Below are 13,677 nucleotides of genomic sequence, written 5' to 3'. Positions count from 1 at the left end.
TAAATTGCAAAATGGCCACTGGTTTAGTTTAAACATGTTCTACAAATGAATATAAGAAATAAAATACAAATGAGAAGACCCTGAAGCTTTTTGCTGATAAGCAGCCACAGTATTTACCGTATTTAAATACCTTAGTCTCAGTTTATTTCTGACTGGCAGCAATGTTGTGCATTAGAAAATAACTTCATTAAATGCTGCTCTTCTTTTAAATGTATACTTTTTATGTTTTGTTTTAATACATTTAAAATCAAAACATCCACACCCTTGGATAAATGTGAGCGAAAAGAAATGCGACTTCAAGATTTCAATAACACTTCATTTATTTGACGATATACATTCAAATGGAAAATAAAAATATTCATATATATTTCATATAGAGCTAGTGAGCAAAGAACAAGTTTAAAACAAAAACATGTGGCATATTCAGATATACAAGGCGTGGATCAAATACTATACAGTGTGTATCATAGCTGCACAGGTTTCATGGGTGTTCAAACTTCACGCAAAATGAGGCACGTCTAGTATTCAGAGGGAGCTCAGGGGTCGGGCGATAAGTGCTTCACGGCTGCTTCTTCCAGTAAGATCTAAACATGTCAACAGTAGGACTTGCAAAGCAAAGCTTATTAGTGTTTAAAGTTCCACATTAAAGCAGGAAAAAAAATGATGTAACATGATCGCACTACACGATTTGAAATGTTCTGTACAGTCATGCATATAAAGTCTATTACTGAGCTAATCTGAAACTGTGTGGAACAAGCTCCGGTATTCACCAACAGACCGAGTAAAATGGGAAAGTTTGGTTGCACTGCAAATATCGATAACAAGTCACAAAAACCAATGCAAGACACACAAGCTTCCTCAAGTAGTCAAGTGGTAAGTGCAATCACCCCCTCCCTCCATTCTCCGCGTCACACGCAAACACTCGGATAAAAAGAAAGTCATACAAAAGCAGTCGTCACATTGCTTTCCACGTTCGTTCAATCATTGTTATATAGTACAGCAGATGCCCCGACAATCAAAAGCTAATAATATCCTACTTAATATCTAGTAGTTATGTACAACAGAACTGGTGCCACAATATAGCAATATTTTTGAAAATATAAACACTAACAATATTTAAAATACAGCAGAAACTTGATAATAGATAGAATATTCATACTGTGTATTGTTTATTTTGGCATTTTGGATATAAACAAAGGTTTTGATTTTATTGTTAAAACTCCAACCAGGACAGGAAAACATGTCACAAACTGTACACGGGATTGATTCTGTTAAAACTTTAATTATAAAATAAAGATGATCAAACATAATTTCGACTTCAAAATGGAGGCGTGATGGGAGGAAATCCAAATCTTGTGTTTCTGCTCCATCCCATGCTGACGTCGGATGTTCAGATCTTTCTGGAGTCTTTAGCCTCAAAGAGCTTCATGCGTTCCTGCACAGTTAGTCCTTCTTTCAGACTCTGAGGAGACAACAAGGAAAAGTCCATGAAACACATCTGTTTTAAACTGCGCAGCTGTAAACGCCAGATGTTTTACCCTGCTCTGCTAAAAAAAAAAAAAGAACCAACAAACACACACACAAAGAATGCTATGGGAATGCTGTCGTACACGCACGCACACACACACAGTGATCAACCATAACATTATGGCCACTGACTGTCAAAATGAAATATATTTGTAAATGGATTCAGCAGTAATCCACTTCAGTAGGATAATGTAATCAGTATAGGACGCTTCACTCACCAGTTTGATTAAAAAAGACCAAACCGTGAACATTAAAATAACTTTAAATGGTAACTAATCCCCCAAAACCAGTTTTTTCCTGCTGAAAACAAAATGTGTTGGAGTATGAAGTAGTTTTGTTGATTGACATATAAAATGTGAATAGTTCAAAGTATTACAATTTTTTAAAAAGTTGAGTGACTGCGCTCTATGGGTTAAAACCCAAACATTACAATTTATTTAGTGACGTTTTGGTTGCTTCAATTTGATTTTTTTTAATAAAAAAAACATTTCATTGTGCTAACATTTGCACTGCACATACACACCCGGTCACTAGGTGTCAGTGAACCACATCAGACCTTGTTAAACTACCACTAACGCTTACTGCACTTTATTTTTAATAAAACATATTGTGCACTTTTATAGATGTATGTGGCTACCTTTAATAAAATAATAATAATAATTTTAAAACTTAACACAATCAGAATCTGTTGTGGAAGCAAAAGTAATTTTTTTTTTTAAGATATTGATATTGGTGCCTGTATTACAGTTAGCTACTATTTACTTGTTCTCGCAAGTTTTAAAAAAAATGAAATAAATAGTATTTTATACCATTTTGTACTTGTAAAGGTGAAATATGTAATTATTGATATTGCAAAATATCGTGATGTATATCGTATTGTTTAGTATCAGGATATATCGTATCGTGTCGTTAGATTCATGGCAATGCACACCCCTAATAGTTAGCATAGCATAGATTAGTCTTTGAGATTTTATAGAACAGACTGGGCGTGTGTGCTACAGAAGCCACGCCCATAATCAAGGCAGTTTTTTTAAACTTCCAGCCTAGACGCACATCAGTCAAACACCCAGGGTTTAGTTACTCTTTAAAGCTAGGGTACTCAAATTATTTTCTTTACCTAAAAAAAGATTCTTATTAGCATCATATAGTATATTGTAAAAGTAATCATTTCTAAAAAAAAATCGTACGTCTGTGCGTGCTGTCTATGCCTTGGCGGTCACCCCCTCCAGCTCCAATCACAGGATTTAGAGAAAGGAGGGGTGAGCAGAGCCCACAAAGGAGCCTCCTCATTGGCTGCCACGATATGTAGTGATGCGCGTGCACGATGCAAACTTGTTTTCAATCTTGGACTAACCTTGGACGTGCAAGTGGCTGTTTTCCTTCTAGACAGGTAATCCAATGTTCCATTTTCCTATATTTTGTGAGCATCCTTTTTCGTGGCGTCGTGTTTTACCGGTAGTGCACGTTCAGCTCTCGTGCGCGATTTTGTGCAATTTGCGCGATTATCAGAGTGGGGGACGGGATTTACAGTTTGAATTCAGCCACACCCCTCTGCCATGGTTCAAGATTTAAGTAGTGCAGCTTTAAGGAATTAACTGTTTGTTTCTTGGTGCTCGATATCCCCCCCCCCCAACAGTAGAAGGGCCTGATAATGTTATGGCTGATGCATTTACAAACCAACTCAAAAAATCACAAACAGTTACAAAAAGGGACGTGTGTGAAAAAACATCCAACAGACATTTTAAAGCTCCTTTAACAGCTCATGAAACCACTCCCACACTGGTGACACTCAGCTGGTGGCTGTGCTCAGAGGTAAAGGGTGGGGGTGGGGGGCGTTCCAGGGTGAGGGGAGGTCATGCAAAGGGGGTGGGGAGTGGGGAAGGGGGGTGGGTGAAGGTAAAGGTGTGGCATGCGTCTTCTGTCTACGTTGCATGCTATACCTACAGCATATCTTGGGGCAGGGGTTGGGGAGGGGGGGCACCCCACAATGAGAGTGTCAGCTATCCCATGTGACCTGTTCAGTGACAGACTGACGGATAAAAGAGACACGTGACAAACTTACATATGAGACACATTTCTGTGACTCTATGGAAGAACAGTGATGGCAGACAGAAGTGAAACAGCATTTTGAATAAATGATAACAGTTTATGACATAGTAGATAAAGCTTCTACTCACAGCCATAACATAAATAATAGGTTAACGGCCATGTCTCAAAAAGGGTCTTATTTGGGGAGATACCCCTCCCTATGGTAGAACAAAACAACTGTATTTTTTTCAAAGTACGATATAGAAAAAGTAAGCAAATGATCGATGTGGTCTCAGGACTTGGTGGCGAATCTGTTTTTGAGCACATTTTAGTCATTTTATTAAATATCAGATCGGGGCATTCCTACATTTTAGTGATGTACCCAGTGGAAGACTTTTGAGATTTGTTTGTTTATGTCATATTTGGTACCAATGATGAGATGCATCTTCAACAAAACAATTTGGGTCACTTCTAAATCTATTTTGGCCGTCAGATGACAAAAAGTGACAAAATAACAGTCAAAAATATTGTGACGGGGAGTAATTTTGCGCAAGATTGTCCATAACATCGTCAATATACACGGTTGATTATTATTTAAGATCTTAAAATCATCCCAGTCCATTTCCCAAGCTCATAAATAATACATTTAGCAAGAAGAAACAATTATTGTGTAAATATTGTCCCCTCACTAACATTACCAGCTAATTTTCAAACAAAACTGGAAAAAAAGGAAAATTTACCGAAATTTGGAATGGACTGGGATGATTTTAAGATCTTAAATAATTTTTCACTTTTTGTCATCTGACGGCCAAAATACATTTCGAAGACACTCAAAAATGTTTTATTAAAGAAGTGTCTCATTTTTGTCAACATTTTAATATCAAATATGACAAACTTTTTTTTTTTTTTAAACACATTTATTTGATAAATTACATGTCGATAAATTGCGAAAATCTTCCACAGGGTGTATCACTAAAATGTAGGAATGCCCCGATCCGATATTTTATCGAATATCGGTTCGATATCAGCCAGAAAACAAAAAAACAGATTTTATCGGATTGCATCTAAAATCGCAAATATTTATTCAATTGTAGAATACTGGAGATATTATGTTGCAGGTTAAAATGTCTGTAAACAATAGGTTAATAATAAATGGGTCAGTTTTTCTCATCCCTACTGTTGTTGACTATTGTTCTCTGTTTGAGTAACATCACTTGATCAAACCTTTTATAACATTACACACTACAAAATAAGTCATAAAAGTATGTATGATTCGTGCTGATATTGGATCGTTATCGGTATCGGCCAATACGCAAAGCTGCAATATCAGTATTGCATCAAAAGTGAACATTTTTTATCAGGACATCTCTATTAAAATGCACAAAAATACACCCCTGCCACCAATTCTGGAGACCACAACAATCATTTTCTCACTTCTTATATATCATACTTTGAGTTTTGTTCTACCATGGGGGAGGGGTGTCAGATTTTTTTCTGGTGCTACCCCCAGGAATATAAGCTCCAACAGTGGAACACAGACTGGAAACTTCTAACGATAAATAAAAAGAAAAACTCACCTTGGACCTCAAACCCCTCCCTGCCTTAGAGGCTGATGATTGCTCTTTTTTCATAAAATCCGGATTACTTTTAGACTTCATTATATCTGAAAACACAGGACGAGGACATTGTTATCACTAACCCGCAATAAAATAATAACCGAACATTAGTACATTCAGTTTGAATGACACATGCATAAAACAAGGTAAAGCATTTAAATAATAAAGCACAATAGCCTCTGCAGCTACTAATGCAGTGGTTCTCAACCTTTATTGGGTTCATAACCCAATTTTGATATTTGTTCATTGGATTTCCATTAGCTTCCACCGTGGTGGTTGCTAATCCTCAAAACATTTCAATTAAAAAATACATATTACAATAAATAAAAAAAATATTACAATATTCTCAATCAAAGAAATAAAATGTTCAAATACAATTATTTGAGTCTCAAAATTTTTTTGAATTTCAAACCTTTTTTGTTGATTGAAAATATTTTTTTTTTCCCTGATTGAATATTAAAGAGACAAATCTAACTCCATATCAGGTCAACAGGACTTTTAAAATTAAACACAGGATTAATTATGTAGGCCTGTGATTGGCTCTCAGGTTTTCAACATCGTGGGATGATGAAATAAAAGAAAACTTAGTGTCGGTTCAACGTTTTCCTCACCATAGCCGGATGTGACGGTCCCATCGACCGTCCCCTCGCCTAAAGCTTCGGTGGCCAAAAGCAGCTTTTCCTTCAGTTTGGTTATATCACAGTCTGCCTTGGCCTTCACAATGCTCAGCTCTGTATAGATGTCCTTGTATTTCTCTGTGGCGTACTTCTTGTCCTATAGAAACAATGAAATACGTAAATGTATGCTGTTTAGGAGGTTTTAGGTTTTTACAGAAAATGGGAGAAAAGTGAAAACCTTGTATTACCCTTAATGCAGACTGTAGCTCATCTTTCAAAGAGTGGATTTCCTGTTTAAGATACTGGATCTCTGACTCTTTTATCCGCAGCAACACCTACAAAATGGAAGGAAATACATAAGATTGAAAAGCACAATGTGTGACTAAATATAAACTCACCTCAAGTTCATAGATATCCTTTCCCTGTGTGAGCGGCGACAGGGCCGATTCTCCACTGAAACACGAGCGCATGCGAGTGATTTCTACAGTCAGCCTGTTGTTCAGCTCCTGTGGAGAACCAGAGGAATCATGTTTTCACATGTGCACGAGTATGTTGGTTCACTATGTGCGTCGGAGGTTTGACTCTGACCTGATTGTGGGAGTTCAGCTCCTGGTTCTCCCTCTGGCACTGTCGGAGCGCCTGTCTCTCGGCCTCCAGGGCCTGAGCCAGATGAGCGTTTTCCAGGCACTTCTGAGAGTACTGCTCGGACAGAACCTCAAGTTCTCTCTGAATGGACCGCAGCTCCTCCCTAAACATCGGACAGTCACGTCAGATGTTTAATGGAATGCAACATAGAAGTGATATGATAACTATGTAGAAACGTTCAGGAAACTCAAACAAGCCCCATAGAAAAGCACATTTTTCAGATTCATCCAAAAGTAACCATTCTACCTTCTCTTCTGTCAGATCAGATTACAAGAACCAGCATTTCTGGGACCACTTCAAAATTATTAGAAATTTCTTAGCAAAGTCAGTTCCTAACTCATTAATCTTAGAGACAAAGCTGGCTAACACCATTAACCCATTAACAGTGTTATTTACTTTTCAGGTCTTAAATCGTGTCGTTAAAACAAATCTGTGGACATGGTATCATGATTATTAGTTCACAATAACACAAAACATTTTACAATCCTCATTTTAGTTCAAGGGCCAAATACGGAGCAGTTTGGGATTAAGTGGTACACATACTTTTCATGCAAAAATGAATGTGTCCTGGTTTGAACTTCTACATATAAATGACAAAATATCAGTCCCTGCAGGATCTTCACTTCAATTTCACTGACTTTGGGAATTTGGGGAAATCTTGTGGAATAATTTGAAAAAAAAATGTGATGCTCTAAAGGGGATTCAGCCCTCGGGCCTTGAGTTTGACACGTGCTCTAGTCTAAAGCAGAGGTTTTAAATAATTTAAAACTTGAAATAATTCTATTCTTGTTTTATCTTAGGATTGTTGTGTTTGTGTTCATACTCGTATTGCAAGCGAAGTTCATCGATGTCAGAGTTTAATCCGCTGACTTGGGAGCGTTGAGTCTTCTCCAGTTCCTCTTTGTGTGCGTTCTTCATTGCTTCGATAGCTGCATGAGAAATTAATCATGTGTATTGAGCTGTGTGTTCTCCAGTCTTCCTGAAAAACACTCCAGTGTGGTAAGAAATGTTCCTTCACCGGCAATTGTGGCAGCGGTCTCCTCAGCTAACAGCCTCTCTCGTTCTTCCATCAGTTTGGAGATCTCCCTCTGATGCTGCCTCTGGAGGTCTTCGATCAACTTCTGGTGAGTTTCTTCCATTGCAGCAAAACCACGCTCACACGTCGCCTACGAGACGAAAAGCATCCAAACTTTGTTAAAATACTCCGTAATTTGACCTCATAATTCACTTTGTGGTTAAGACTTAGTGCAATAACTAGGAAACACCTGAGGTACATGCAAGATCAGTGATAGGAAGCATGCTACAATTTTAAGTTCTACAGCAAGGTCTATGTTAGAGAGGCTGTTAAAGCAGAGAAAGTCTACACTGGAAGGAAATGGTGGGAATGTGGGAAATGGTATGTTCACAGGAGCCCAAAAAAGAGGCTTTAGAGACTTTTCAGTAAAATTCCAACAACTTATTTTGGGTTTTGTTTTTAACCCTAGCAACATTACACTATTGTCATCACTTTAGGTGAGCAGTTTTCACAAGTGAAATCCAAAGCCAAAAACAAGAATTATTTAATGTTTAAGCAATCAATCTAAAAGGCAACACCTGAGCAACTAGAAACACCCATCAGTCACATATTACAATACTTTGGCTCACTTAAAAAGTGGGTGGGTTTAAACAAAAGGTGCTCTGTCCTGAGTTGTTTACCACATCTAGATGTAAATACATGAAATAAAAGCTTTTGTCTTATATTCATGTTTTGATCTGAAACCCAAATGTCTTCAGTACACAACAAAAACCTGGCCGTTCCAATACTTTTGGAGGGGACTGCATATCTACCATAAGCCTGTGAGGAACCAGAGTTGAATTATCAATTATTTTCCCTACTAGTTGTGATAAGAAACATAACTTTTCTTCTTTGAGAATAAAATAAATACAGAATTCATTAAAAGGCCTTTTTCAGCACTGATGACTAGTAAGTTTAAGGATTTACACAAGTTGGGTTGTTAATCCTTGAGATGTGGTCATGAGCACCGGTAGGCCACTTATAAAGCCGATAACATATCGGCTTTAATCAGTCCAAAAAAGCTTTACCATTGCAACCACCAGGGCATAAAATGTCTTGATAATGTAATCCATACGCATATCTTAAGATTAATTTATCAATGTAAGCAAAAAGAAAACTACAAAAGCTAATTTGAAGAGCATCCATCACAAAATGTGTAGCTAAATGTCTAAATGCTCAAAGATTTGGCAGGGGGAAAACGAACGACATCTTTTATATAACATGGTATTATAACAGTTAGGAAGATGATAGAGAATCGATACCGTGAGGGTATCATTAAGGCCTTTTCCAAACTGGCTCACTGCATCAGGCATTATGTTTCTGGGTAACAGATGCCAAAACATCTTCAAAGTACAGTCACAATTAAGCTACAATTGTCTTACAGGCAGATCTGGTTATCATTGTAAGCTATACATAGATAAATCACACCATTTCCCAATTCCACATCATCAGTGAATATTAGTCGACTGGCCAAAGAGCATTGAAAGTGATTTAGCAATGTGACTATTTGTCTACTACCGACTCCTACTAAACAAGGCTTAATATGTGAAGATAAAAGGAAAAAGCAAAAACCTTCAGACTTTCAAAGTCTCTCTGGTATTTCTCTCTCAGGCTGGCCACATCTCCTTCAAGGTGCTTGTTCTCCAGCTCGTCCTTCATGCTATTCATCTGAGTCTCCAGTTCCTGAATTCTGTCCTTCAGGACCACCATAGAGTCAACTTCTGTCAAGCTTTGTTCCTCCTTTCCCTGCTCCTCCTCTTCCATAGGTGTAATACAGTCACCACAAAAAGACAAATTTGAAACCTCAGGTCCTTCTTTGTCTGCCATGTTCTCTTTGCCATATGGAGTAATTTCTACATGATGGGAATGTAACTTTTCAATCTGCTCTTTGTGCAAATGCTTGAGCTCACAGATCTTCAGTTCAAAGTCCTGCTGTAATTTCTTTACATGACTCTCGTGTTGTTCCTCCATGGTATTGATGCCTGCCAGTAGAACCTCCAGTTTTTTTTGCTTGTCAGCTGCTGTCTCCAGGAGAGCCAGCTCGGACGAGACACGGCTTTGCTCTGCTTGGCTTAGTTCGTGTTCGTGCCTCAGTTTAAGCTGCTCAGTCTCTTCGAGAAAATGTTTCTCCAGGAGCATTGACTGCTCTTGCTGACGGGAAAGCTGGATTGCATGCTCGCTGATCTCACTCCTCAGGGTTTGATTATCCTTTTGAAGTGCGGCCAATGTAATTGAGAAGTTTAGATGCTCTTCTTCTAGAGACGCTTCAAATTTCTCTTGAATGGCGGTGACATTGTGGGCATGCTGCTGAACCAGCGAGTCCATGTTTTGACTGGTCTGTCGACACCACCCCACATCTTGTTCATGCATAGCCCGTAACCTACATGCCACATATGCCACTTGGGCCTGAATCAGGGCGTCACGCATACAAAGAGAGGTACTCGTCAGGTTCTGTGAGGTTTGGATTCCCAGAAGTCCTTGGATCATTTGAGACAGCCCAGGATTGTTTTCACCACTTTCAATCTCTTCAGCGTAGTTGTGGAGGATTGCCGCCTGTCTTTGAAGCTCATGAGCCAAGTTATCATGAGCATTATTGAGTGAATCAATAGCATCAACAGCACAAGAAGGCATTTCACCACATAAGTGTTTATCTATTATTTCCTCAGCAAAGATTTTGGCTTCTTCTGTTTCGATCTGCTCCATATATGGAGCAAGTTCCGGAGGATGAATGTCTGCCAACTTTGGTTTTCCAAACTTCCGATTTCTTTTTATTTCTTTAATCACACTTTTAAGATCAGGCCTTTTGTAAGCTTCAATTATTGCTTGCAGAGCGGTCTCCCTTTCATGAAGGTTTTTATATGCTTCAATCAACTCCCTTTTCAGCATCTTGAATTTCTGGTCATAGGAAAGTTTAAGGTTTTGAATTGAGTATGCAAGTTCTGCTTTAATGACAGTGTTGAAAACAGCCGAGGCATCAATGTCTGCATCAGCTGATGGAGTGCTTTCTTTTAATTTATTCACATCTATCTCAGCCTTTTCCACTTCATTCCAAAACGCAGTCTCCAGCATTAGCTTTCTTGTCAAGACATCAGCATAAACAATTGCTAAGCAATCTTTGTCACTCTTCTTAATTTGCTCAATGTCTTCCCATATCTGTGCAAGTGCTTGCAAGAGGTCGGTCTTTGATGTCTTTATCAAGAAAGACATCTTGTTCAAAACTAGGGCTTCAAAAGACAAAGTTTTACTAAACAATCGCAAAGCCTCTTTATCTACAGTGTCCGGGGCTAAGCTTTGATGCACAGCTGGTGATTGCTTCTCTATCTCTTGTCCCTGTCGAATATAGAATGATGCGTTGAATAAATCCTTCTCTATCTCAGTCAATGAGTGCAGTTGTGTGTCTGTGGTATCATGGCCACTGTTCAGAATGGCACTTAATTTCTCACGACTATTTTCTACACATATAAGAGCATGTCTGTAATGCTTAACGGCAATAGTACACTGCGGTGTTTTCTCCTTACTGATTTCACTCTGTAAAGTTTCTGAAGGGGCCGATCGTTGCCCTACTAGATTTTGCGTGAGGTTTCTCAGCTTGGACTCTGTAGCTAGTAATTTGGTCTCCAGGGTATGTATGATAGAGATAAACTTCTCTGGATCACTAGAATGTGGGAATGACAAATCAGAGGGAATGTTCCTTTGCATTATATCAATATCTGGTTTAACATTTTGTCCTGTGTCGTCAAATGTTCGGCCAAGGCGAATACTGTCCATACCCTCAAAACTAATGTATTTTTGGCACTGAATGCTGGAAAAACGTATTTTTGGTCTTTTAGCTAGTGGATCTTTATCCTCTGGGGAGCTCTCTGTTGTGGTCGAGCTTTCAATTGAAAGTTCAGAGTTTGATGACGAAGAAGGTAACGCACTATCACTTTCTGTTTTCTTCGGTTCTGGCATTTGCTGCCTTTCCATTTGTAGCTCAGCATAGTCCAGCTGCAGAGCATTAAGATGCTGCTCTAACTCTGCAATGCGGTCCTCGGCGACCATCAGCTTGGCATGCATGTTCTTTTCTGCAGTGCAGGGTTCAAACTTATCCAAAAGGTTTCGACTCATTTGACAAACAAGTTCTTCCTTTGCTTGCAACTTCTGTTCCGTTTCCTCCAAGCTGTTTCCAAGAGCTGTCATTTTTACAAGAGCTTCTTTGAGGTCCTGTTCCTTGCGTTCCATGAGTCTTTCATACAATTCTTTAGTCTGTCTGATTTCTTCCTCTTTTTCTCTGAGGAACTGGCTCATTTTCTGAAACTCTTGTGTTGCCCTTTCATATGAGTGCTCCAAGGTGCAGTAATCTGCTTCTTCAGTTTCCAGACGACTGCGGAGCTTGTTCACTTCACGATCTGCCTCTGAAATCTGGTTAATAAGCTCTTGACAGCGGCACGTGAGATTACTTTTCTCTTCCTCCAGCCTACGCACACTTTCTCTCAAAGTCTCAATGATGTCAGTCTTTTGGGACAGCTCCTCTTGTAACTTGAGTATTTCCTCCTTGCATTCTTTGCCTCCCGAGGTTTGTCTTCCTCTTAACAAGGCTTCTACCTGCTGCTCAGCCTCCATTAGTTTGTCTTCAATTTCTTTCTGTACGGTTTCCGCCTCAGCTAATTGTCTACATAGGCTTTGTCGTTCTCTTTCATGACTTTCCTGCATACCACTCAGCTCATTCCTCAGGCGCTCCTCCTTCAGTACATGACCCTCTTCAGTTGCAGTTAATCGAGCTGTAACTTCTAGAAGCTTGTCCTGTAACCGCTGAATTTCTCTGACATGGTCTCGTTGCAGGGCTTGCTGCCGCTCTAAGTGCCTTAGGGCCTGACTTCTCTCAAGGAGAGCGGCCTCCACTTCCCGAAGCCTATCCTCACTGTCTTTCAGCTGTCCTCGTAAGGTAACTTCATTACGGTCACATTCTTCTTCGTGTTCTTTTGATCGCTCTTGTTCTAGCTTAAGCTCATTTCGCATTCTGGCTACAGCCTGTTCACTTGCTAAGATTTCAGCCATTGCAGAAGCAAGTTTATCCTGCAGTCCCTGAACATCACAGTCATGGCGGTCAACGACATCCTTGGCTTCAGTATAGCTTCTCTTTAAAGTCCTGATTTGCTGTTGAGCGAGGTCCTGCTTCCGCTTTTGGGACTCCAGTTCACCTTGTAAGTCTTGATTAAGCTTGTGCAAGTTCTGCCATGGAACTCTGTGCGGTGAAGAGGGAGGGGGTGTAGCACTCTTAAAAGAGATTGATGAGACAATTTTGTTAATGTTGTCATTTTACTTTCCCTACACATATGGAGAACCACATCTCAGGTAATACCAGGAAAATACGTTTCATTGCGTCTTGTTATGAAATGCTCCAAGCTTTCACTGTGCTTTTTCCATAGTCGTTCGGAAACTAAAAGGATTGGGTTAATAAATGACAATGTCAAATCTCAATAAATAAACTGGAAACTTAAATGGGTGAGGGAAAGGTTGAACCGAGTTAAAACAATACCAAAACAAATTGTCAATATTGTGTCTTAAAATGGCCAAATGAAAACAAAAAAACACATTGATTAAAGCATGCAATTAGAACAATAGACATACGAGAATCAAGCTGGAAGAGAACGCACAGCAATAGCGAGAAAAAGCACAGCGCAAGGCTTTAAGATCACATTTCTTACCTCAATAACTTCAGATCAAATCAGTTATTTTCCCAGGAGATGTGGGACTCCCATCACAAACAGTTAGTGAAAATTCATGCTAAGAACACCGCAACCATGCATATCAAGTTCAGGAAAAAAAAGGCACCCACACCTATTAGTGCATGTTCTTAAAGTTAAAGTGCACAAACATTATTGTTACTTATTATAAAGCTATGAACTCCCAAGCAAACAACAGAACTGACCATGTATACTCTTTGGTTAAGGTAAATCAAATGTAAAAAAAAGTCACATGATACTGGTATATGTTGATAATTTCTAAAACAAAAGCTACATCTGGGTGATGACTAGAGAGTGTAATACCTGCAGTACATAACCCTCTCTGGCACTTTGTTCTCTTCCAAGCGCATTCTCTAACTGCTCTTTCAGGAGGTTGTTCTGCTTCTGAAGTCGGTCCAGCTCCTTCTGCTTCTGTCCCAACTGAGCAAAACAGAACAGAGAAATTCTTTCATACAAAAGTCATG

General features: G+C 39.1%; 1 protein-coding gene across 13 annotated transcripts in view; it reads right to left on the bottom strand.

Moving 5' to 3' along the window:
• Positions 1-302: 302 nt before the first annotated feature.
• Positions 303-13,677, bottom strand: part of LOC114481938 (myosin phosphatase Rho interacting protein) — a 48,651-nt gene continuing 35,276 nt past the window's right edge. For 8 of the 13 annotated variants that reach the window (XM_028477018.1, XM_028477016.1, XM_028477017.1 and 5 more), the window contains 10 exons: positions 13,517-13,633; positions 9,060-12,743; positions 7,452-7,599; positions 7,257-7,362; positions 6,377-6,536; positions 6,187-6,294; positions 6,037-6,123; positions 5,783-5,945; positions 5,133-5,218; positions 303-1,462 (listed from right to left, as the gene is read on the bottom strand). In XM_028477018.1, the coding sequence (XP_028332819.1) occupies positions 1,391-1,462; positions 5,133-5,218; positions 5,783-5,945; positions 6,037-6,123; positions 6,187-6,294; positions 6,377-6,536; positions 7,257-7,362; positions 7,452-7,599; positions 9,060-12,743; positions 13,517-13,633 (4,731 nt within the window). In that variant the 3' untranslated portion in view covers positions 303-1,390. Of the gene's footprint in view, positions 1,463-3,471; positions 3,557-5,132; positions 5,219-5,782; positions 5,946-6,036; positions 6,124-6,186; positions 6,295-6,376; positions 6,537-7,256; positions 7,363-7,451; positions 7,600-9,059; positions 12,744-13,516; positions 13,634-13,677 lie in introns of all 13 variants that reach the window. The other 5 variants (XR_003676288.1, XR_003676289.1, XM_028477023.1 and 2 more) reach the window with 3 other exon arrangements.

Source organism: Gouania willdenowi, chromosome 19 (assembly GCF_900634775.1).
Source record: "Gouania willdenowi chromosome 19, fGouWil2.1, whole genome shotgun sequence".
Lineage (NCBI taxonomy): Eukaryota > Metazoa > Chordata > Actinopteri > Blenniiformes > Gobiesocidae > Gouania > Gouania willdenowi.
This window is presented reverse-complemented; position numbering and strand designations above follow the sequence as displayed.